The 26,200-nt window shown below is 43.8% G+C and overlaps 1 protein-coding gene across 3 annotated transcripts; it reads right to left on the reverse strand.

The window, feature by feature from the left end:
- Positions 1 to 470: 470 nt before the first annotated feature.
- Positions 471 to 25,905, reverse strand: golga1 (golgin A1). Of its 3 annotated transcripts, XM_082553896.1 has the most exons (24): positions 25,703 to 25,905; positions 24,613 to 24,895; positions 20,230 to 20,320; positions 14,424 to 14,498; positions 12,490 to 12,587; positions 12,384 to 12,416; positions 10,310 to 10,438; positions 9,970 to 10,139; positions 9,703 to 9,814; positions 9,540 to 9,623; positions 8,494 to 8,619; positions 8,218 to 8,313; positions 7,768 to 7,863; positions 7,503 to 7,598; positions 7,162 to 7,302; positions 6,462 to 6,536; positions 5,716 to 5,805; positions 5,519 to 5,621; positions 5,246 to 5,406; positions 4,888 to 5,049; positions 4,712 to 4,771; positions 3,010 to 3,234; positions 2,818 to 2,904; positions 471 to 2,553 (listed from the first exon to the last, which is right to left on the reverse strand). In XM_082553896.1, the coding sequence occupies exons 2-24, from the start codon at positions 24,739 to 24,741 to the stop codon at positions 2,476 to 2,478; spliced, it is 2,517 nt and encodes an 838-aa protein (XP_082410022.1). In that variant the 5' UTR covers positions 24,742 to 24,895; positions 25,703 to 25,905; the 3' UTR covers positions 471 to 2,475. The 3 variants fall into 3 exon arrangements, with proteins under 3 accessions (XP_082410022.1, XP_082410023.1, XP_082410024.1); XM_082553897.1 differs by lacking the exon at positions 14,424 to 14,498; XM_082553898.1 differs by lacking the exon at positions 10,310 to 10,438.
- Positions 25,906 to 26,200: the final 295 nt, after the last annotated feature.

Below are 26,200 nucleotides of genomic sequence, written 5' to 3' on the forward strand. Positions count from 1 at the left end.
CATGATGGCAAATCTGCAGTCAAAGATGTGCTCTTGCTTTCTCTATATACAAACAGATAAAACTTCAAATCACACGACTGACACTCAGGACAAGACACCGTTATGGACAGTGTGACGAGCTGGGGCAGAAACATGTGTGGGCTCAGGTCTATGATAACGATAAATATTATAAACGGATCACTGTTGACATTCACTGATTTATAAAGTTTTCAATGCATACAGTATGTACAGATTTCTCTTTATAAACAGCCAAGTGGAATGTACTTTGATTTACATCAGCAAAGGCAGGTGAAGGCAGAGCCTTTCCTTCATCATTTACAGAGCATTCACCTTTTTTATCATATACAGCTGTGGTCAGTTTACAAACTCGCATTTTGGACTTCAGTGATTTCTTTCAGCCGTTCTTTTTCCAGGGTGGACTGGTTATACAGTATGTGTCTTTAACAACTTAAAAAAAAAACAAGAAGAACTGGGTATTATTTTTTATTTTGAATTGTCTCCAAAGGGCAGTTGGCTTCATGTCAAGTTTGCAGACGTCTATTTCGGAGCGGGGCCTTGTTTCTCGGTCAGCACTCTCTCAGTCCATGTTGATGTAAAACTCACTTCATTGTGGATGCTGTTAGTAGCAGCTGTTAGCAGTTCATAGCAGACCTGACCCTTGGTGGTTTCTGGGTTGCTCCTGAACATCCTAACCAGTGTCTCATTTCAGAATGACAGCTCGACTCTTCTTCCAGACACTGGTGAGGTGGTGAGACACTGGAATAACTTGTACTTATGTACAATAGTTGAACTGATGATCTTGAAAAGTGTAGTTGTTTAGGAATGGGTCCAATGGACATTCACAACTTGTGTAAATTCACAGTTCTCCTTCTGCGACCTTCACTGAGGTCCTTGGACTTCCCACTGTTCTTAGTAATGGATGATGCAGTGAGTGCTGTCAAACAAAAACTTTATGCTGACAGAGAGAAACTAACAATTTTAGCCAATAACAATCACCAAGAGGGAGGGAGGGAGGGAGTGTGTGTGTGTGTGTGTGTGTGTGTGTGTGTGTGTGTGTGCCTGACTGTATCCTTGTCAACATGTACGATGTTTCAATGTTTACAATGATTCAACCCTGGGAAAAAAAACTAGTTCAAAGAAATACAAACCATAAATTACTTCACATTCATGTACACGATGAATGTATGAAAACTTTGACCACAGTTGTATTATTTCAGTTGAATTTATATACAGCCTATATTTTTCACACTGGTGTTAAAGGAGAGAGAAAAAGAAAAACAGCGCGTGGAGATCAGACTCAGAGTATCAAACAGCTTTCACATCAGTCTTCTTTCCCGGGCTGCCTCTGCGAATCAGAATGTGACTGCACCACACTGTGGCACATATTGGTATTACACGGGTGATCTTACATCTTTAATCCACCACAGTACAGAGAGCAACTACAGTTCAACATGCATGGAAGCTGGAGCAAGGTCAGCATTGCCATCTATTAGGAAAATGTTGGATTATGATGATCATATTGGACATTAATCACAGCCTTGATTTCTTTGATTGTTGCGTCCCAGAGTGTGGTTAGTTGCAGCCTAGACAGCAAAGCAGGTACTGCAGGTGGACCACAGGTCATTTAATTCACCTTTAAAGTTTGTCATTAAAATGTACAACAAATTATTAAAATCAAATTAAAAATAAATAAAATAAAAGTATTGATTAATTAGAGAGATTTCTATATTGACCAATTTTTGAACTGGTTGTGTTTTATTCCTCTCGGTCTCTGGGTGACTCAGTTGACCGAAAACCTCATCAGTGGCAGAGAAATGGAAGAAAAACTATTAATGGAGGATCAACAGCAGGAGAAGCAAAATGAATCCATTGAACCCAAACACCTGGTCCCAGGTTTGCTCTGCTCGGGGGCGAAAGACACTGTGTTGATTAAAGATGTAATCAAAGGTTTGTGTGACCCACAGAAGACTTTCAGTTTCCAATGCAGCATTCTTCAATGTGAGAACAGCTGGTCCTCTGACACCAGTGTGAACCATTTATATACCATTAAATAGACTCATTGATACTAAAGCCAACTGTACGGGTCAGTAAAGTGACCCGTTTTCATTAAATAAGCCCTCTGATTTAAAATGAAGTGATAAACAACAAGTTAACCCCAAAAACAACAGAGCGTTACTCCTGTGTGATGTCTCACATAGTAACTCACTTTTTGCTGACAAAAAACCATCAGATTAGTGTCATATGATTGAAGAAAAATCAAAAACGTCATTTTAAAAATCACCACTGATTATGAGTAAGCCTTCGTCCCTAAATGATGATGCGCAGCCCCTCCTCTGTCCTCACATCAGTACCTCCCACAGAGCCAGGGAAAAACTGGGAGGCTGGAGTCCTGCTCAGTGATGGGAGCTAGACAGGAAGGAGGTGCTCTGTCTTTTTCTCAGTCTCTCCATCACTTCAGCTCTTTCTGCTGTAAAATCAGCTCCAATGAGCTGATCCTGAGATAGAAGGGCGGATGATTCCCTTTGGAGAAGGCTTCGATCCAAACCAGGACATCTACAACACAAACGGGACAGTAATCATTAGCACAGAGCGAGTATAAGGCAGCAAAGGTGAAGACATGATAATACACGTGATGACATTTGGCTGTGTCGGGAGGTTGGTCTGCTCTATAAAGGCAAAGCACAGTGACTACCACAGACTGTATAGAGGACATGGAGGTAGCTGCCATGTCTCCAGTCCCTCAGTCCAGTGACTGAGTCCGGAAAGGTTTTCCCACAGAGATTTGTACAGATGTCTTTTTGCAAAGAATCCGCCCACCTTGTACTCCAGAGTTTGCTTCAGCATGTCCTCTTCTTCTCGAGTGAAGTTCAGCAGCACAGATACAGCTCTTATCAGCTGGTATGCCTGTCAGAGCAAAACAAGCAGCGCACCTTCAGTCTGAGTGTGGAGCACAGCTGGGCTCTGACATGCAGTCAACACAAACCAGACTCTTGCAGAGTCACACGTTACCTCTGCCTCTCTGGATGACATGAACTTGAGGACGACGTGCTTGAGATACTCAAAATTAATTTCTCTTGAGTCATTGAGGTCCGAGGTGTTGGTCACTGTGGTGTTGGAGGTTGGGGGACTCGGGGTGGATGCAGGTGCAGGGTCAGGACAAACCCTCTCCGGTTTTTCTGCTCTGCTTTCAGGTAGCTTCTCCCTCCCTTCAGCTTCTGACTCAGGTTTTAATTTCTACAGAGCACGAAGAGAGAAAAGCACTCAAAGAATCAAATCATTCTGCATTTACACCCGATAAGCAGGCAGAATCCAATCAATAACAAATCTGACGATTAAGAAAGAACTTGATTGTTTTAGGTTACAGCAACAGTACAGGTTTGTGTTTCTTTGGAACCTGAGGCCTGTATGACACAGGATTCTGGCTTATCCAAGCACCTTCAGGGTTCACGCCTTTCTAATTTGCCGTAATAACTTGTTCTGTGAAGCTAACGCGCTCTGGAGAAGTCATTCTTTACTCTGAAACCTAAAACAGGCTGGAGCAGGTTATGTTCAGAGTTCTGTATTAAAAATCATCTGGACGTCGTTTGTTTACAGAATGTTTCACGATCCTCTGCTGGGCTACGACCTGTGTGCACAGCCTGTGTGCTCTGAATGAAGCAATGTCACATGACCGTACGTGTTTTACTCCAGTGATTTGGAAAATGTATAAAATGTTATAATTCATTCTGATCTGCTGCTGTGGGACAGTAAGCTTTAATGCCACACTTCACTTCAGAATCAGAATCAGAAAGGGTTTTATTGCCAAATGTTGAGCAGGTTTACAACATTAGGAAATTGCTGCGGTGCTTCAGTGCAAACATACTGTTATAAATTAAGCTTAAATAGACATGAAAATAAAAATGAGAATAAGAATTAAAAGTGCTAAGTAGATAGATATATACATGATATATACATGAGTGCAGGTGGTGATCAGTGCAAACATGGAATGATGCAGTGAACACAGCGTAGGGTCATGTGTTAGTGGTGGGAACAGTCATACGGTTATTGTTCATGAGTCCAACAGCAGAGGGGAAGAAACTGTTCTTATGGCGAGAGGTTCTGGTGCGAATGGACCGGAGCCTCCTGCCTGAGGGGAGCAGGTCAAACAGACTGTGTCCAGGGTGAGAAGGGTCAGCTGAGATCCGAGCTGCACGCCTCAGTGTCCTGGAGGTGTACAGGTCCTGCAGAGATGGGAGTCTGCAGCCAATCACCTTCTCAGCAGAGCGCACAACACGCTGCAGTCTCTGTTTGTCCCTGATAGTGGCTCCAGCGTACCACACGGTGATGGAGGAGGTGAGGATGGACTCGATGATTGCAGTGTAGAATTGCATCATCGTCCGTGTTGGCAGGTTGAATTTCTTCAGCTGCCTCAGGAAGTACATCCTCTGCTGGGCTTTCTTGATGACGGAGGTGATGGTGGGCTCCCACTTCAGGTCCTGGGTGATGGTGGTACCCAGGAAGCGGAATGAGTCCACAGAGGTGATGGGGGTGTCAGTCAGGATGATGGGGGGGAGTGGGGCTGTGTGCTTCCTGAAGTCCACAATAATCTCCACTGTCTTCTGGGCATTCAGCACCAGACATATTTCATACTTTTTATGGCTACAACTGACTTTACATTAATGGCAATCTTATGACAATAGGAAAGATCAGCACTGAACATTCATTGTCTTACCAGTTCTTTCTGCAAAGTCCTCTTCAGTTCTGCCAGTCTCTGCTGCAGCTGCTTTATGGTCTGCAAACATCATCAGAGAGTTTTATGTGTGGGGTGAGTTTACCTGCCTTCATGCATGTAGTTTTTTTTCATTCATAGCTAGAGGACCAAATGTGAATTGCCAAAAAGCCTCTGACCCTGTTCTTGTCGCTGAGCTCTTGCTCCAGCTCTCTGTTGACTTTCTGGATGTGATCCAGGTCATCCACGGTCACGCTGCCGTTCTGATCCTCCTCACAGACTACACTATGACTGTGGAGCTGCTCGGTCAGGGTTTCCACCTCCACTTCCAGGTAGGAGATCTAGACAGTTCACACCAAGCATGCACTGTTAATTCAGTCTGATTAAAGTACTCAGTCCGTCTCAGTTTAACAAGAAACCCCATCAAGATAAAATAGTTCATGAGTGTGAATGCCTGGAAGTCACCTGCACACCGATCACATTATAAAATACAGCACAAGTATGTTCAAAGATGTCTGAGCGTGTGCAGGTGCTGACCCGAGCCTGGCAGCTGTCCAGCTGCTGAGTCTGTGTGAGCAGCTCCTCCTTCAGGCTGGTGACCTGGGAGTCTTTGTCCAGCTCCACCTGCTCCAGCTGGGCTCTCAGCCGCTCAGCCTCCTCCTGCACCTCCACCAGGGATGCCTGTCGCCCCTGCACCTCTGCAACGCAAACACAATATTTTGGAGACATAAAGAGCTTTAAACTCTTATTGTTCTAAAGCTCTTTATTAAGCGCCATCTCTTTAAAGATCTTTAGTGCACACGCGTGTACCATTCTGCAGGGATCTGATGTCCTCCTCTCTGAGTGCTAGCTTCTCAGTGACAGCGGTCACTTCCTGCTGTGAGCTCTGTAGAGCCGCACTCAGCTCTGCAACCTGACATCAAGCACAACACGCACACAAACAGTGAGGTGATGTGCACACAGAGTTACTACATTATTTCAGCAGAGGTTTGAGTTTATCCACTGACCTGTGTTTGCAGGCCCTCCTTCTGTCGTCTGGTTTCTTCCAGAGCTTTGGCGATTTCTGTGCTCAGCGTCTGTCGGCTGTTTAGCTCCACCTGGGAAACACAGACAGACCAAAAATGTGGGCTACAAATAACCTCTGCTCACTTCAAAAATCATTCAATAAAATAAACTTTAAAGTTGTATTTTTCGTCTGACGGAGTGAAAAACCTGCGCCATTAAACAAATGATTACAACTTATGACTCAAGACGCACTAACGAGGCAAATGTGCCGAAGAATGTGAACACTGGTAATATTAGTGAGTAATAAACAGCGACAACAGCAACAGGGTGAGCAGATGAACATTCAGACTAGGCTCAGAGTTTTGGTAGATCGACAGGCTCAGGTGTCCAAACCAGCCAGCAGCCTGTGAGCCTGCACGGCGGCCTCTTACTGCTGAGGGGTAAAAAAACCCTCACATTTATTCAGCGGAGATGACAAATAATGTGAACGGCTCCATCATGAAGAATATGGAGGTTTCGAACCAACAGAAATAAGCTGTTTGTTGTAAAACAACTTTTTACTGTGTTGGAATTTTCTGATTGTTTCTCTTGTGCTCCATTTTCTGGACTGGACCGTTTCTGTGGTTGTTCAGCTTCTCTTTGTCCCAGTAGTTTTCATTTCCCCCACCACCCCAATTATCCCTGTTTAAATCAAATACATGTTCATATTCTTGAATAAAACAACCCAGCAGTGTGTTGTGGTTCTTACCCTGCACTGCTCCAGTTCTTCTGTCCGCTGCTTCAGAACAGAGTCCACCTCATTCATCTGCTTGTCCAGATCAGCCTGCCACATGTGCACATCAGAACAAGCACTGATTAAGGTTGGCGGTTGGACGAATATATCGTTTTTACGAGAGTGATTTATTTATTTGCCCATGAATAAGTTTGCTAATAATGTTGGTTGAATCTAAGAGAGGCAGTCAACAGAAAAACAGCTGTTTCAACTGCAGCCTCCTCAGAGTGCGCCCAAACGCAGCGATGCATTTCAAAATGTCACACAATGGTGGGAAGGGAAACAAAGAGAAACGGGCTTCTTTTCTCCACTCTAAAAACGTCAAAAAGTAAGTTCAAAATCAAGTCTTTCATCTCAATAAATGATTCATCCAGAAAGTAGCTATAGCAACACTAAAACAAAGAATAAAATAAAATATTCCCTCCAGACAAAACGTATAAATTCTAAACGCTCAAATCAAATGATTATCGTTGCTCCGCCCATCCAAAGTCTGCGCCTGAGTGAGTATATCCCACGTCGTCAGTTATTGGACTGCCGGCTGGAAACCTCATTACAGATTAATCCCTCTTTTGGAAATTCCATATGAAAAACATCATGTTCAGTCTGGGGTCTGCAGGTACAGATCAGACACTGGTTTATCAAACAGAATAAAAACAAATGCCAGGAGGAAACATACCAGCCGGGTCTGTAGTGTCTGTTTGTCCTTCTGTAAAGAGGCGACACAGTCCTCCAGTCGGCTCATCTTCTCCCGACTCTGCTGCTCTAACAAAGACAGCTGCTGGTCCAGAAAGGCCTTCTCTGCACTCCGCTCTCCCTCCTGAGCACACGGACAAAAGTATGTTTGGACATGCACTCTTTACCTTCACTGCAATCATGCTGAAAGTCCATGTTTTCCCTCCAAGAAACAAAAAACTGAGCACAAACATGATCAGACTTTGAAAGAGCACTCTGTAGCCTTCAGTAAATAATATCAGGCTCCTTTCTAAAGGCTCAAACTGTGCTTGGAGTGGCACTCACCAGTTTCTCCATGTTCTGCTGCTTCTCTGCGATCTGCTGCTGTGCACTGCTCAGCCTCTCACTGCTCTCTACAACCTGCTGCTCCAGCTGAGCAATCTGAAAACCACAATTCAATCAATATGATATGAATGAATACTCATCGAGGCTTCAGCATACCAAATGTCACCATGTAAAGTCTTTTCGATTTCACTTTGCAATCTCAGGTTAGAATCCTTTTATCACGTATTATTCCTCGGAGCCGGGTGTTTGTTGTCTCATCGCTTACTTGTGTGTCTGTCCTCTCTCTGTAGGCCCTGGACGAGTCGTCTTTGTGTCGCAGAAGAGTCTGCAGCTCAGTAATGGTGACACTCATCCTCGACACCTAAGGCCACAAGAAACACAACGCTTAAGTTTTTTTTTTTATATCTTCTTTTGTTCAAAGTAACGCGAGGAATGAAAACCAGAAAACAGGAGTAAATAAACATGCAGCTGTTTTAAAAAGAGGAAAATGCCACAGAAAGCAACAGAAATGAAAACAACAACTTCATAACTAAAGTAAGAAGTTGAACATTTTAAAAAACACAGCTTACACTGTTAGGCCCACTTCGATCTTATGTCCCCTCTAAAGTGACACACTGCTGACTACATCAGACTATTACATTACATTGATTTACACAGGGTATGTGTATTTGGCCCCATACAATGTTCTCCATCGCGTATGAATGTGCTGTTTTACCTGAGCCTCCAGAGAGCTGACGGCATCAGCGTGGTCTGTTCGGACAGCCAGCAGCTCTGCTCTCGTCCCGTCCAGACTTTGCTCCAGACTAGACTTCTGGAAAGACAACAAAAAAATGAATAAACTTATATTTGTGCTTCTAATTTCTTTTTCTCATTAGGAAGCCTGACTATAAAGACATCTGTGGGCCCATGAAACACAACAACACCTCAGTGAGCATGTCAACTGCCAGCCATGCGCTACTGTCATAAAGTAGACCCAAGACTTGTTCTTAACCTCCTGCAGCAGCTCCTGTAGGTGCTCATCCTGGCTCAGGTTCCCCTGCAGTCGTCTCTCCAACGATGTTACCTTCTTCTGAAGCTCCACCAACAAGCGCTCCTTGTCCTCCACCGTCACAGCCGCCTGATGATGGAGCAACAAGCCAATGACAGGTAAAGAACATTTGGTTTAAAAGACTGAAACAAGTGGAACAAACTAATGTGACCCATTATAAAAGAAGATTCAATTTGTTTACACGTCAACAACAACGTAAACGTGGAACAATAACAGGTTTTTGGGTGTTTTGTGAATTTAGTTCAAAATAAAAAAAGTTTGTCGAAGCATTTTTTGCAGGAACGAATAGCCTGAAGTCTTCTTGGACTCCAACTGAGCCGCTCCAGAATTTTCCCTGAGTCACGCAGTTGATTGTGCTTCAGGTCATTGCCTTAAACACTGAGCAGAGCTTTTCCTGCAGGATGTTGTTGCATCCATGTTTCCCTCCGCTCCAACTGGTGTCCCAGTTTGTGTCACATGTACACAACCCCGCAGCATCATGTTGCCACTACTAGGTTGTGCTGAGCGTTTACTTTATGCCACACATACTGGTTGAAACTCTTTCATCGCACCAGAAGACTGTGCATCTCATAGATACTACAGAAGCTTCTCAGACGAGCGGTGAAACGTCTTCAGGGAACTTGAAGAAGTCCGGTCGCTCTCATAGATGGACGTTGGCACCTTTTGACAAACTGTGCTGAAACTCTTAGTGAAGAAAAGGTTTTTCTGGTTTCTTCACTGTAAATGTCCGATTGGCGGAGTGACGCACTAACAGCTGTGCTGCTGTTTATTTAGATGGATAGTCCAGGTTTATATTATTTTTAGCAAATAAAAACTAGTCCTGTTTTTGCTTTTCCACTGTAAAATGATGACGTAAAAAACGAGTATGAGCTATGAGCCAAAATGCAGAGGGTTCGAAAAATAATAACACATTATTTAAGCCCAGTTAGACACAGGCTGTCGATGTTTAGCTGCAGGGCGTTACAGCTTTACTGCCCTCACGTTCTGACCTTTTGCTGCTGCAGCTTCAGAGCATCATGTTCTGTCTGTAATTCATGGAGGGACTTCTCCAACGTGGAAACCATACTCTGTGACTGAAAAACAAAGGCAACCAACAACAAGTGAATAAGCAGTTTTGGAGAGGATGGTAGTGGTAGTGTGCTCAGTGCTGACCTTCTGGAAGTCTTCAGAGACCTGCTGGATGACTGACTGCAGCTCCTGGCATCGTCCCTCTAGCTCGCCGACCTTCTTGTCAGCCTCCTCTCTGAGCAGCAGCAGCTCTTCTCTAGATGGAGCCAATAAATGCTCTTTGAATTACAGCGTCATGTCACAAAATAAATCACAGTCCCACAACAAATCCAAGCTCACTTCTAGAACAAGCAACTAAATGTTGAAAATGCTGACTCCCTCCACAAAAACCGAATGTTGCATTTTCCATACCGCTCTATCTCCAGCTCAGAGTTGAGTCTGCAGCTCTCCTCGTGCTGCCGTTCCAGAGTCTGGAGCTTCCCCCGAGCCTCGGCCAGCCCTCGCTTTGCCGACTGAATATCAGCCTCCTTATGCTGAAGTTCCCGCTCTTGCTGGCTCAGCAGTTCTTCCTTCCTCAGCAACTGATAAACAGAATCCAACCATCATACCACATCGTAAAGTGTTTTCAAACTAATGTACAGACTCGCCAGTCCTGCACTAAGGTACAATCAGTGTACGACTACATAACTGACTGCCATTTTTCCTTAATCGCAAAATGTCAGGAAGAAGCTGGCACACCACATGTACGCACCATGTGTTTAACTTTAGCGAGCTCCTGCTGCTGAAAGCCCTCCAGTTCATCCAGGTCGTCCCGTTTTTGAAAGAGTGCTAAGCTTTGTTCCATCATCTCCTCTAGCCGAGCTGACAGGGCAGCCTTCTCCTAAACAAACACACCTTTGAGGTAAACATCGTTTCTCACATGCACCATTTATTGGATTCATGCAGGTGTACAGAATCTTAAGACTATGGATATGACCCCGGTTCACTGATGGCCTCACCAAGAGCTCAAATACCAATACACTACCGCCCCCCCTGGCTGGCTACACTCCTGTCAGGACAGGGCCCACCTCGATAACTGGCAGACAGAGTCACAACAAGCTCCTGCAGGAAGCCTGCACTGCGTAGTAACCTTCCAAGCCATCCAGTCGTGGTTTCATTTCTTAGGTTACATGTGAGGATATGGTGTAGGGTTACGAGTGACTTCTGGTTACATCATAAGTCACAATGCAGATTTCCTGCTGCAGTAATTCAAACATTAGAGGGACTTTCACCTGCTCTGTAGATGCTGTAGACACACCCAACTGGTAAAACCTAGCAAATGTGTGGGGTAAGACAGTTATGCAGAAACCTCTCAGAAACTCCCTTTAAGAGAAACCATGAGGCTGCCAGACACCTGCTAGTAAAAGCAGCTGCTCCTGCTATCCAAGGGAAAGACGATGTTTAGACACAGGCCTCGTGTGGTTTAGTCCAGGACACAGGTAACTGGTCCTCGTCTAAAACCCCCGAGTCCTGTCCAGGTAAACCTACAATGCATGGACTGGACACAAGGTATGCAACATAAAACCAACATGGCAGGCTGTAATAGTGGCCGAATACACCTGGAAGGTGTAGAATGCCTTACTCTCTTCTACCTGAAGAAATGATGGGATCACGGCCATGAAGCACTGAAATGGGATGGCCTATGATTCAAATACGTTATGCTCATACAGAGTCCTGTAAGACCACGCTCTAGCACACAGAAGCTATAGCCATGATTAGCGTTTAGGCTGAGTGTTACAAACAGTTAAACCACCAGGTTAAAGCACTGAGAAGAATATTAGTGTTTTTCAGTTAACTTGGAGTAAAAAGTAATTGTACTTTTTTTTTTAAAGATGTATTTCTTCCTGATAGAAATGCCAGTGGCACCTTAGCATCAGCTACAGGACAGCACTGCTACCTCTGGTGAGCCAATTTACAACTGAAATACTGGGAACAAAGAAGCAGTGGCAGAGTCTTTAGCCCAATAGTATACTAGTCACCAAGAGGTGTTTGAATAACATCTGAGGCTATGACACTATTATATAACACTGCTCTGGCCACTCCTGACACGAGTGTCACTGAGCAAGTGTAAAGGAGCCGGTATGACGGTATTTGAGATTTTGTTGAGGTCACGCAGCCGGCGTCCCCCACAGTGAAACACAAGACAAATACCATGAAAGAACCAGTTGTAAGAGTCTCTAGTATTACTATGCAGCTTCTTTTCCCCCCACAAGGAAAATTTCTCCTTTATCTTCTTTGTGATGGGATATACACCAAACGCTGCACATTGTTAGCAATAACTCAGCATATTACAAAGTAATGGTATTCTAGTAGGAATGTAATGACTGAAACTGAGTGTTAAAGAATGATAATTTGCCCAACTGCTGGTGTAATGTATTTTTCACTCTTCTTATTTTGTGACCAGTTTAACGTTCATTCCAATCAGTGAACAGCACAGAAATATCAGCTCCTCCCCCCCAAACAAACTGCTGGGCTTTATCATTCTTGACCTGAAACAACTGCTCCCATAAACCCACCAGAGAAGTGTTTACTGAGGTCAAACGGACAAGAAGCCAAGGTCCAGTTTGCCATAGAGCTTTACAACTGGACTTTTTCCCTCTACTAGAGCGAAGACGTTACCGCCGTCAAGCCACGAGAAAGAATGCAGGCTAAGGTAATCCTGCACTGGGTCCAACCTTTAAACCTACAGACCACGTCCATCTTTTATATTTTTGTGGGGTGATTTTGCAATCTTCGAATTAAAGAATTATATTTGTTCTACATGTTTTAAAAGAAATGTAACTTACTTTGTCTGAATTGGCCATTTTCTCCATCCACTCCTGCAGGAGGAGGATAGAAAGTGTTCAGAACAAATCAGACCTCTATAATAAGTGAGACAGAACGCATCTTTACCTGATCTTTTTTCTCCAGCGCTAAAGCCATCCCCTCTGCCATTTTGGCTCTGCTGACCTGATGAGAGTCATTCTGTTCCTGAAGTTTCTTTATGGATGCTGAGCAGTGAGAGAGGGAGAAAGAGACAGACAGGACACAGAAAGGTTTGTATGTACCAAGCAGAACAGAAATGTTAAACAGCACAGAGAGCGGCGCCGTTAGTAGCTGTGAAAAGTTGGAGTCAGTTTAACAAGTGTTTTCATCCCAGAAGCAAAAACAGGCAGAGACGAGCAACGTGCGACACGTGGAAGAAACAGAAAGGTAGTAAAGATCCTAACACAACAAAGCCACCCTGAAGAAATGACGTCGTCTAGACTAAAAGCTTAGAACCCCCAGAAACTGCAGAGTTCAACTCACATTACTACAACACAAGACAAATAATCTTAGAGCAGCAAGTCCATCTTACTATGAAGGAAAACTATGCAGCAAGCAGGGAGGGACGGCAGAGAGGCCGCAGTGGGGCTTTAAATCGAGAGGTTTCAGGGAGAACTTTGAGAGAATAGCTGATAGTTTCAGTGCTAAAGATGAAATGTTTAACTCTTCCAAGATTCACTCATTAAGGATGTTGTTGACTGGATGTTCCAATAAGCTCTCATCTAACCAGTTCCTCATTTGCCACACGACCCCTGGTGCTACTGTCAGAAGGTTTACATCACTTATCTCCCTGAACTAGTCCATTATTTTTGTGAGGGACAGATATCCTTGTTTTCAAAAAAGATGTTTACCTAACGTTTAGGCAAATTAGTCAATATTATAGTAGTATATATTAAATGTATTTTATTTTATCCATTCACTTTGCTTTTAATTTGAATGGTTAGTTGCTGCAAGCCAGCTCCATTGCTTTGCATCTCGTGTTTTCCTACCAACTGGTTGGTGGCCATGTTGCTGTTGTGGTTGTCCTCAATATCATGTCAGAGGATTCTCCAAATCTACCACCCTTGATAGCAGCTGGGGTCAGTGGATTCTGTTCTAGTCTTGAGCTCTGCTGTGAGCACGAGGGTCGCTTTACCTGAATCTGCACGACCCTCATGAAGGCTGCAGAGCAGAACAAGGAATAAAATCAGCAGCTGCAATCCAAGATGCTGAGGTTGGAGTGTATTCAAAGGTAGAGACGGGACAAACTGAAGTGTTTCAGATTAACTGAGTCAGTTTGCTAAAACAGATGGCCAAAAAGTCAAGTTTAACATTTAAAGATTTTGCAAATCACCTGTTACTAAACTTAAAAAAGGAGGTTCAGCCAGTGTGTTTAATGCTCGAGGCTTTTAGTGTGAACATATAACATTTGCATACTCCAATATATTTAGCTTTGCTTGTATTACAGCAGGTATAAAAACTTTGTTTGCATCAGCATCTGCCACACGCAGCAGCTACACACAGACCAGGTTCCCAAATCTTCCTCTCTAAACAAAGTGGAAAAATTCTATTGCTACACTTAATGAGTCACAAGCAAGTTGGTCTTGTTGTTCAAACCGTGCATTGGGTTTTGATATTTAGTTCATCACAGTGAATACAGTAACTTAAAACAATGTGAGAGACACAGCCCAACAAATGAGTATATAAATATATAGGTGGCTGTACCAGGTTTAATAGACCAGAATGAGAATGGTTTGAGAAACCACTTAGCAAAAGCGAACAAACTGAGAGCAAAGTGACAGACAAAGCATGGCTCTGGAATCAGTGCTCTGAACACTGCATACCAGTGGTTTGAAAAAAAGCCCAATCCTACTTTGGATTAAAAGAAAAGAAAAAGCACTTCCACAGCAACCCTCTGAAGATATTAGCATCTGGAACCCTGAACCATCTCTGTGAGCGATAATGTGTCAGGTAATGTTTAGTACAGCTGACAGACAGGAAACAGAAAGGAAGCTAATTGGGAGGAGAGTAGAGGTACGTACAATCCTGATGCCTTTCTAATGCAATTTCAAGCTTCTCCTTGGTCTTCTGCATAATTCGCAGCTGCTCAGCGTAGTCTAGTGTTGGGAAGTAGGGTGATGGGGTGGGGTACCAACAATACACACACAAACAAGGAGAAAGAGGCAGATGACAGTTAAGAGAGAAGCAGGAGAGAAGGTGAACAGAAGGAGTGGGGGGAAACAAAAGGGAGAACATGGTTGAGAAATAATGGAAGGTAAAAATACTGATGATTTGCTTATCTGAGAAAACCATAATGGTTTAAAGGCTGCGTGAGAATCTGCCACCTTTAACCTTTTTCTAGGGATTGAAAGTCATTAAAGCTACTAAAGGAAAAATGTGCCATTATTCTGAGAAGAAAAAAAGAAGTAGTCAAAGGAGCTTGCAAAGAAAAGCGTCTGGACTTCTTTAGGTTGCTTGAAGACGTTTCACCTCTCATCCGAGAAGCTTCTTCAGTTCTAAGGTCAAATGGTGGAGAGTCCCAGATATAAACCTAGTGGGAGTTTCCCCCCACAGAGGGACAAAAGGACCCCCTGATGATCCTCTAATCACATGAGCCAAGGTGTGAAACTGGGTGTGGGTCCCAATCAGCCAGAGCTTCAGGTGAGCTCATTGTGAAACCTGGCCCCACCTTATCATGCGATTTCCTGAGGTCAGATGGCCCAGGATGTGAGTGGGCGTTAAGGCCGTACATTTTGGGAGGAACACCCTTCAACTGGTGCGGGAGTATGAAAGGGAATCAAGGAAACTAGCGGATTATAGGAACCATCTCCGTTTCAACCTAAGATGCAGACAAAGCAGAGTTGTTCCTAAGAGCCTGCGCCTTGGATCCACTGTCAGGGGATACAGAGCAGACTTGATTCTACACAGAGCACAAAATCAGCTTCTAAGTGAAAGGATAAGACAGGTCCATTTCACTATAGATGCCCTCCAGAGCAAGAACAGCCAGACCCTGCAGGAACTGGAAACCCTTCTACCCTCTCCAATCTTAGAAGAGGTTTACAAGTTTGTGGACAAGGCTCAGCGGGCCCAACACTCTAAAGGAAAAGAAAGACAACGCAGGAAATTCCACACCTTGCTTTCAAAAACACACACTCCTCAGTCTGAACCTACACAACTCAGAGAAGAAAACACACCTGAAGACAGTCAGGAGAAATGGGTAAAGAACTTTTCAGACAGGAATCTCACTGAACCTGAAAAGAGAGTATTAGCCAAAGGACTCAATTTTGCCATTTCTCCACAACAGTTGCCCATAGTGGACCTCATCACAGCCACAGAAACCGCCATACGGATTAATAAATTATCACAGAAGCAGAGCAAATCATGATGCCACCCTCTCCAGTGCCAAAGTCCCTCCGTCCAACCTCACAATACAAGAAGGCCGTCGCTTCCCTGAGCAAAGACCACAACATCACTGTTTTACCAGCTGATAAGGGAGGATGCACCGTGGTCCTAAACACTACAGATTACCACACAAAGATCACTACTCTCCTCAGTGACAACAATACCTACGAAGATTTGAAGCGAAACCCCACAAGCAGCTACAAAAAGAAAGTTATAGCTTGCCTTCAAGACTTTGAAAAGGACAAAATCATTGACCGCCTTACATATCACCGCCTTTACCCAGGGGATGCCATACCCTGCATCTATGGACTTCCTAAGATCCACAAGGAAGCTGTCCCACTCAGACCCATAGTCAGTAGCATAAACTCAGCCACTTATAACATTGCTAAACACCTTGCTACCATCCTTGCTCCTCTCGTGGGGAACACCCCACACCACATCAAGAACTCCACCGACAAGGTCCAGAAACTTCCCCTGGATCCAGATGAAACCATGGTGTCCTTTGATGTAGTCTCTCTCTTCACCTGCATACCCACCACGGAGGCCGTGGAGACTGTCAGAAAATGACTACAAGAAGACAGCTCCTTGGAGGACAGGACCAACTTCACACCCAATCAGACCTGCACACTGTTAGACCTCTGCCTCACCACTACATACTTCAAATACAACGAAGGCTTCTACAGACAAAAACATGGCTGTGCCATGGGCTCCCCCGTGTCAACTATTGTAGCCAACCTTTACATGGAGGAAGTGGAAAGGAAGGCTCTTGGCTCTTTCAAAGGAAGAGTACCCAGCCACTGGTACAGATACAGTGGGGCAAAAAAGTATTTAGTCAGCCACCAATTGTGCAAGTTCCCCCACCTAAAATGATGACAGAGGTCAGTAATTTGCACCAGAGGTACACTTCAACTGTGAGAGACAGAATGTGAAAAAAAAAAATCCATGAATCCACATGGTAGGATTTGTAAAGAATTTATTCGTAAATCAGGGTGGAAAATAAGTATTTGGTCACCTCAAACAAGGAAAATCTCTGGCTCTCACAGACCTGTAACGTCTTCTTTAAGAAGCTTTTCTGTCCCCCACTCGTTACCTGTATGAATGGCACCTGTTTGAACTCATCATCTGTATAAAAGACACCTGTCCACAGCCTCAAACAGTCAGACTCCAAACTCCGCCATGGCCAAGACCAAAGAGCTTTCGAAGGACACCAGGAAAAGTATTGTAGACCTGCACCAGACTGGGAAGAGTGAATCTACAATAGGCAAGCAGCTTGGTGTGAAAAAATCAACTGTGGGAGCAATCATCAGAAAATGGAAGACATACAAGACCACTGATAATCTCCCTCGATCTGGGGCTCCACGCAAGATCTCATCCCGTGGGGTCAAAATGATCATGAGAACGGTGAGCAAAGATCCCAGAACCACACGGGGGGACCTGGTGAATGACCTGCAGAGAGCTGGGACCAAAGTAACAAAGGTCACCATCAGTAACACACTACAACGGCAGGGAATCAAATCCCGCAGTGCCAGACGTGTTCCGCTGCTGAAGCCAGTGCATGTCCAGGCCCGTCTGAAGTTTGCCAGAGAGCACATGGATGATACAGCAGAGGATTGGGAGAATGTCATGTGGTCAGATGAAACCAAAGTAGAACTTTTTGGTATAAACTCAACTCGTCGTGTTTGGAGGAAGAAGAATACTGAGTTGCATCCCAAGAACACCATACCTACTGTGAAGCATGGGGGTGGAAACATCATGCTATGGGGCTGTTTTTCTGCCAAGGGGACAGGACGACTGATCCGTGTTAAGGACAGAATGAATGGGGCCATGTATCGTGAGATTTTGAGCCAAAACCTCCTTCCATCAGTGAGAACTTTGAAGATGAAACGAGGCTGGGTCTTCCAACATGACAATGATCCAAAACACACCGCCCGGGCAACAAAGGAGTGGCTCCGTAAGAAGCATTTGAAAGTCCTGGAGTGGCCTAGCCAGTCTCCAGACCTCAACCCCATAGAAAATCTGTGGCGGGAGTTGAAAGTCCGTGTTGCTCGGCGACAGCCCCAAAACATCACTGCTCTCGAGAAGATCTGCATGGAGGAATGGGCCAAAATACCAGCTACTGTGTGTGCAAACCTGGTAAAGACCTATAGTAAACGTTTGACCTCTGTTATTGCCAACAAAGGTTATGTTACAAAGTATTGAGTTGTATTTTTGTTATTGACCAAATACTTATTTTCCACCCTGATTTACGAATAAATTCTTTACAAATCCTACCATGTGGATTCATGGATTTTTTTTTCACATTCTGTCTCTCACAGTTGAAGTGTACCTCTGGTGCAAATTACTGACCTCTGTCATCATTTTAGGTGGGGGAACTTGCACAATCGGTGGCTGACTAAATACTTTTTTGCCCCACTGTATGTAGACGACATCTGGGTCAAAATCAAGACACAAGAAGTGGAATCCTTCACTGCGCACATTAACGCTGGGGATAAAAACATCAAGTTCACCAGGGAAGACACAAAGGACAACTGTTTGCCTTTCCTGGACTGTGCTGTGCACATTGAAGAGAACGGCAACCTCAACATCGAAGTTTACCGGAAGCCCACACACACGGACCAGTACCTCCTCTTTGATTCCCATCACCCTTTGGAACACAAACTTGGAGTAATCAGGACCCTACACCACCGGGCAGAACGTGTTCCCTCTAAGCCTGAAGGGAAAAAGAAGGAACACACACATGTAAAGGAAGCACTCAAAACCTGCGGCTATCCTAATTGGGCGTTCTTAAAGTCAGCAAAGAGGCACAGAAAAGAAGACCAGACACCAGCGAGGGAGGATAAGAAGGACAGACGCAACAACATTGTCATCCCCTATGTAGCCGGTGTATCAGAAAAACTCAGGAGAGTTTTCTCCAAGCATGACATCCCAGTGTATTTCAGACCCAGCAACACACTCAGACAGAAACTGGTTCACCCGAAAGACAAAACTCCAAAACACAAACTTAACAATGTGGTGTATGCTGTACAGTGCAGCGAGGAATGCTCAGACCTCTACATTGGAGAGACCAAACAGCTACTTCACAAGCGCATGGCACAACACAGAAGAGCCACCTCCACAGGACAAGACTCAGCACTCCATCTGCATCTAAAGGTCAAAGGTCACTCGTTCGAGGATGCCAATGTTCACATTTTGGACAGAGAGGACAGATGGTTTGAAAGAGGAGTGAAAGAAGCATCTATGTCCACTGTGAGCGACCATCTTTGAACAGAGGCGGGGTTTACGACACCAACTGTCTGCCATCTATAATCCAGTTTTGAGATCCCTTCCCAGACGCCTTAACACCCACTCACATCCTGGGTCATCTGACCTCAGGAATTTGCATGATAAGGTGGGGCCAGGTTTCACAATGAACACACCCGAAACTCTGGCTGATTGGGACCCACGCCCAGTTTCACACCTTGGCTCAGGTGATTAGAGGATCATCAGGGGGTCCTTTTGTCCCTCTGTGGGGGGTCACTCCCACTAGGTTTATATCTGGGACTCTCCACCATTTGACCTTAGAACTGAAGAAGCTTCTCGGATGAGAGGTGAAACGTCTTGAAGCAACTTAAAGAAGTCCAGACGCTTTTCTTTGCAAGCTCCTTTGACTACGATGACCTGGATGACTGAGAACCTTCACAGAAAAAAAAAGTAGTTCAATATTTATTTACAACAGAAAAACAAGCCACACACAGTTAAATACTAAAAATAATATTCACACTGAGACATTAACACAATCACTTCATGGCCATCAGTCTGTGCACTGCAGCATGGAGAGCAGAGAAATCAGCTGCCCTGCTTTAAACTGGCCTATTAGGCTCTTCCTCATCTTCTGTCATATGTGTCACATATTAAGGTCAATGCATGTGCACGTAATCCCTGAGAGCCAAACAGCTTTGAAAAATCTGTTTCAGCCCCGCCCACCTGCTACTCAAACCTGTTTGCCATTTGATTGAAATGGGATTAAGCACAGACTTTTGCCTTAGCCATATACTTTACACGCTCACAATAACTCCAGTATTCATGCTGCCCAGCTTTGACACTGTGCAGTAACAGTCGTGCTGTGGGGCTCATAAACATGAAGCATTCACACTCTATTACCAAGACCATAAAAAGTCTAAATGCATGTTTGTATATATGATTTTCTTGTTGGTTTCCATGGTTTCTCCTGGCTGAAAGGCCTCAGTCTCATGCAGCTAATCCTCAAATTACCTCTACTCATTATAATTCTATATTTAACATATGCATCTTTAACTTGTGTGAGATAAAACTAAAATCCTTTAGATGTTCTCAGATTATTATAATTATTATCAGTTAAGACAGGGTGCACTTGCATTTAAATTGAACTCAGATTGCTCCTAAAAACTGCATCACTTCAGCTGCTTACACTACTGTTGTACATCATACCTGACAGCTTGGCCTCCAGCCTCCGGATCTGATCATTTCTTCTGAGGAGCTGGGCAGGAAGGTCATCCCTGGAGCTGCTGCCATCAGATGCCTGAAAATAAATAAAAAATAAAAATAAAAAAATCAGACATACAGACGTTTATAGAAGTGGAACTGGTCAATCCATTGGTCCATTCATCAGGTGCTTCACAACAAAATAATGTTAGAACATAAAAACAAAAAGTTACACAAATACAAGTTTAAAAAGATGAGTTTTAGCTGTTCCTTTAATGTGATCAGCGAGTCTACAGATGCCAGGCTCAGAGGGAGAGTGTGCAGAGGCCTGGACCCTGTTGCAAAAGCTCCGTCTCCTTTAGGTCCCAGCCTAGTGTGATGGACGGTCAACTGGTTCTGATCACATGACCTCAGTGACCTGCCGGAGACGTATGGATGTGAGGGTTTTCTTATGCACACTGGTGTGTCCATGCAGAGCTCTAGAAGTCAAAACCAGAATCTTAAAGTTAACAGGGAACCAGTATAAGTAAACCAGCAGTGGAATTGGACAACTTTGTCAGAAGTCTCACAGTAACGCTCTGAACATCCAGTAAAAGAGGTTCCCAGGAGGTTTTGCTGAGACAGCTAACTAATAATTATCTGGACAAAATAAAGTAAAAGCATGAATGACAAGGTCAGAGTGTGACACCAATATTGCCAAGCATAACTTGGTAATATTTCTTAAATGATAGAGGCGAGAACAAACCAGATTGTTAGCATCAGTATCCAAAGTTAAAAGTAACACCAACAATCCTGATAGAAGTTTTAACAAAGAGCAGCGAGTTTCCATGACCTTCAACACAAATCTCACAGTGGGACAGATATGGACTGCTTAGTCTTCATTAAGTTTAAAACATGGTCAGTTGTCTAACTTAATAGAATGTAAGCACTATGCAGGATTTGAAACTCGAGGCTTAAAACAGATATAACTACATAGTAGTTATATCTAGAAACATTACATGATACACCACAGGCAAGTGGAAGAGGACATGTACTTTGAAGCAGCAGCAAAGCCGGTGCCATCACACTGGAAGTCTGTGTGTAGTATCTGACTACAACAGGTACTGAACAAATGCTAACTGGCTGAAACGTGGGCTCACCATGAGGGAGAGAAACAGGATAAAGCACCAAAGGTGACAAACACCCTGAGAAGCATGGCACGACTTTAATGGTTTCATACTCTGTCTTCTTTGTAGTGATGTAAAAACAAACAAACAAGATTAGCGTGCAGGACAGTCCACATATTTTTGACACGGCCCGCTGGTGTCAGTTAACAGCTACAACATGTAGATGACGGTCTGCAAAGCTCTGCATATGCTCTGGAGTGTGTCCTGACATAAACTCTCCAAGCCTCTGGAGCTCTACTGCAGGGATGATGCAGTCATTTGAGATTTTGTCCAAAATATACCAAAGCACACCTGCATCCATGTCCGCACGAAAAGGCCTCTATGCTATCTGACATGTCATCAATTCTTCTTGTAACTGTATTTTCAAACAAAGACAACACTGACAGCCTTTCTAGCATCTCAGTGTACCAGGACATCTACACTGTTATTGGAGAGTGTTGCCGTTATTGTGTTTTAGGGCTGCCACAAACGATCATTTTGATAGTCGACTAGTCACCGATTATTTTTGCGATTAGTCGACTAATCAGATCATCATCCATTGGACGTAAAACTACAGCTTATTGCACCAGCAGCATCTGCTCATATAACTATCATTAGCTTACAGCTTTAAGTGTTTAAGGTCTGTGCTAACTAAAAATAAAGACAAGATGATAGTTTATTAAATTTTAATGAAATTTGCAGATTGTTTCGGTGAAGTTTAATGAACTCCTTGCTATCTAAAATATAACAGGACACCGGAGTATATTCTGAGCATCTCACACTTCTGATAATCAGCTGTCTGCTTGACGTTTATTCAGCTGTGTAAAAACTTTAATCTCAGCCAAACCGATTTACTCAGGAACAAATAAAATACAAAAAAAAAAAGCCAAACAATAACATTTTAAGTTATCTAAGTGACTCATATATATTTAACCTGAGTAGTGACAGAAGGCGGTGGGTTTGAAAACGATTTGCGGGGAGTCCGGGGTTCTCACGGCGCTAGTGAGCCTAGCCCCCGGCTCGCTAACGAGCCAGTGGGTAACAGATGTCTCCGAAAACGTCAGAGCGCTTTTGAAAATGTGGTGTCCTGATAAACTGAGCAGATATTTGAGGTTTACACAGCTACATTCTCGCCTGAAAATATGTTAAACGTTTATTTTGTGACCCAGAAAGAATAATAAGAGTAACATTAAAACTAACTAGCTGCTGCCATTGTTGGAAACTGCGCTGGGCCGCGCTATGAATTCTGGGACACAGCTGCTTCTTCTTCTTCGGGGTTTAACGGCAGCTGGCATCCTTGTACATGCAGTGCTGCCATCTTCTGTTTCAGTCCGTTATTACACTCTTAAATCCTGCCACTTATTCCTGCGTCTTTTGTGATCTTACAAAGCTTCAAACGACGCGTCGACTATTAAATCAGTCGTCGACGATTTTGATAGTCGACGTAATCGTGACTAGTCGACAAATCGTGGCAGCCCTAATGTGTTTCTAGTTTTATTTTACTGTTTTGCCATCAATTCAGTGTTTTATTAACATAGACTTTGCCACAATGGTCAGACCATCGCAGACTCCTCGAGTCTTGACGTCTATAGGTCGGGCCCAGTGCCTTTCAAAGTAGGCTAGATTTCTAACAGAAGGTCTGATTGGTTTCCAAGTCCCTCTTTAGCCTGTGGCACCAAGATAGCATTAGCCAACTCCCGACAGCACAGTTTATCCTACCTTTTGTGTAGTTGTAGATTGTAGTAATGATGTATTGTCATAAAATATGGCGGTGGCTGGACTTGACTCAGCATGCCATCTGAGAACCAGTGTTTTAAATCATGGAAAGATGTTCTGCTGGGTCACATGACAAATGCTGGTCAGCTGCAAGAAAGCTCCAACAAAATAAATTGGATGACAGAAAAATACATGTGCCAGCAGTAAGAGTTGTGCAGACAAGCTGGCCAGGGTGTGCAGCTATGCTACTATGTTTGTTATACTACAAATCAAAAACACAAAGTAATATATCAGCCGGCTGTAACACGACTAAGCAACTTCACTAAATTATTTAGTCAGCTGTAACGGAGCCTCAGGAGTCTGGCTTCCTCTCTCGAGAGCTACTTATTAGAGCTACTAACACTGAGATGGATCTGATTAACAAACTATAATGGAAGCAATTGGAAAATTGTTCTTAAATAAGGAAAACAGTCAAGTACAATAACATAATATACACAGCATTGCAATAAATGTGTTGATCTTAAGACTGGACTCAAATATGATCATGAAGACACACAATCAGTACAAAAGAGCCAATCTCCACTCTACCATCACCTTTACTATAGGCATGCTGGAAGACTGTTTACTTAGCCTGGCAGGGCGAAGGACACGGTCTCAGCTGAACTCTGGACACACACACACACACACACACACACACACACACACACACACACACACACACACACGGCGGGTTTGGGCCCAGCGCTGGAAAAATAGCTGCAGGGCAGGATGGCTGCTGTGTTTGCTTACTCCTCACCCCCTACCCAATCCAGTTGCTTGTCACGTGCTCCATAATGTTGTGCTGTGGACATCTATGTGCTTTCTGTGCAGAGGAGTTTTTTTTGTTTTCTGTTCTCATGCTGTCCTCCCAGGAGCCCAGCATGAGTAGAGGTCTATATTTTTCACTCTTGGACTTTCCCATTGTAGTGTAATACTACCAATCCCCGACCTGTCTCCCCATGTGATGTCCCATTTCACTGCAGGGCAACTTGCATGTGACAAATAAAGGTCTGATTGATTGATTGATCGATGTCCATCAAAACTAAGGGCTGCTACCCAGGAATGGCTCTGCTGACAGCCAGAGGATAACTAATTTACCAGGGCCACAGTGTTTAGCATCAACAGGAGCTGCCAGAGAAGCACAGTAAGGCCTTCATATATGAGCTTTGACACTGACAATTTACACACATACGCAATCCCACTAGTAGATCCACAACTGCAGAATGCAAAAACAGGAACAATAAATACGTGAAATACAATATGAAACTAAAAAATAAGCAAAGCAGCACTCCAAGGACCTGTGAACATGTTAAAGTAATATAGGAAAACATATTGCAAACTGTTACTGAGTGACCACCCAGAGATGAATGTTTTCTGTCATGTTAAAGCAAAAAGAACAAGGACAAGTCTGAAGTCTACTCCTCCTTTTTTCTATTAATAAACTTGGTCTATGTTAGTAACCAAACTGTCAAAATTCTAAAGAACTTACAAAGTCATCCCCGGAGTCTGCTCCCACTGAGGTGATGGATTCCTTGCTGATGGTACGGGGTATGCGAACACCACTCCGAGGTGCTGTGGCGGCCTCCTCTGCAATCTTCTTTTTCAGTTTAGCAAACATATTCTTCTTTCAGTTTCTCTTCTTGGGTGCAGTTCAGTTTCTTCACCCAGTGCTCAGAGTTTAAGGCTCCCTGCTGTGTCGCCTCAGACAGCACCACTTCCTTATGCAGTAACACCTGAAAGAGGTTCCTGATAGTACTTCCATACTGCTACATCTACAAAATGAGAAAATAAAGTTATTAAATATCCAGGAAGAAGCTTAGTGCACAACATGTGACTGTGGTATGAGATGTTAGGAAATCACAACAGGGAAGGATATGTAATGTGTTATCTGTGTGTTTAACATGGAGACTATACATTCTTCAGAAGCCCAAGCTTGACAACTGTCACATTGCTGTAATGCGTCCAGAACAAGATCCACAGTTTTTGGCATCATGTGGTAGACGTGCTGGACTCGCATATCTCCTGGCGGTTTCATTTGGCTACACTACAGCCCACTAACAGCGCTATTTGACAAACTTTTACTGGCAGTAAAACAGACCGTTTGTCCATCAGACATGGCACGGGGAAGCCAGCATGGTTCCAACAGTAGTCCAATCATTTTGGTTACTCCGAGGAGACCACAGGTTTCTGTGTGGTTCCTGTTGCAAGTGCACCAGCCCTTTGAACGTTTGTCATTGATGTGGCTTTTCTTGCAGCTCTGAAAACCTTACAGTTACTCATCACAACAACTGTCCCTGACTCTGGGCAGTTCCTAACTAAATCAGTTCCCCTGGCCTGGCTCCAGAGTATCCTACCCTACTCAACCCAACAGCTAAAGAACGAGCTTAGTCGCAAACTGCAGCAAAGACAAACCTGGGGTTGAATTAATTAAGGGGAAAAACAAAGTACGACATGAGAGTCTATTCTGACAGACAGCTAGCCATCTAACTCTTCTAACCATAACAATAAGAGTTAACATCACCACCGGTGGTGCTAGCTGACGTTACACTGCCCGTACACTGAAGTCGCCTTCCTCTTACCATTTTCACTTCGATTGAAAGTCACTTCGTGTGGTTCTCGAGGGTGAAATGCTTTTTGCTCTCTACAAACACTGAAAGCAAAGCTGGAGCCGTGGCAGTCCGTAATATGACCTATAGACTTTGTGTTTCCAACGGGATGCTAGCCAGTGCTAGTCAGCGAGCTACAGCTCATACAGGAGACTTTACACGTAATCACCCAGATGACTGAAGACGTCACGATTAGCCCTCTGCTCATTGGATAGAGGGAGTTAGAGGTGGGGAAATGTAGCGCTCCCTGTAGGCACTAAGAGCACACACAATCAGAAGCGGGGGATTCCCGGTGGCTTTGAGACAGACGCTCAATAAAAAAATACATACATACACACATATATATACATATACATACATACATATATATGTATATACACACACACATATATATATATATATGTGTATATACATATACACACATATATATACACACATATACATATACACATATACATACACACATATACA

This window comes from Aulonocara stuartgranti (assembly GCF_965226115.1).
Source record: "Aulonocara stuartgranti genome assembly, chromosome: 12".
In the NCBI taxonomy this organism is placed as follows: domain Eukaryota; kingdom Metazoa; phylum Chordata; class Actinopteri; order Cichliformes; family Cichlidae; genus Aulonocara; species Aulonocara stuartgranti.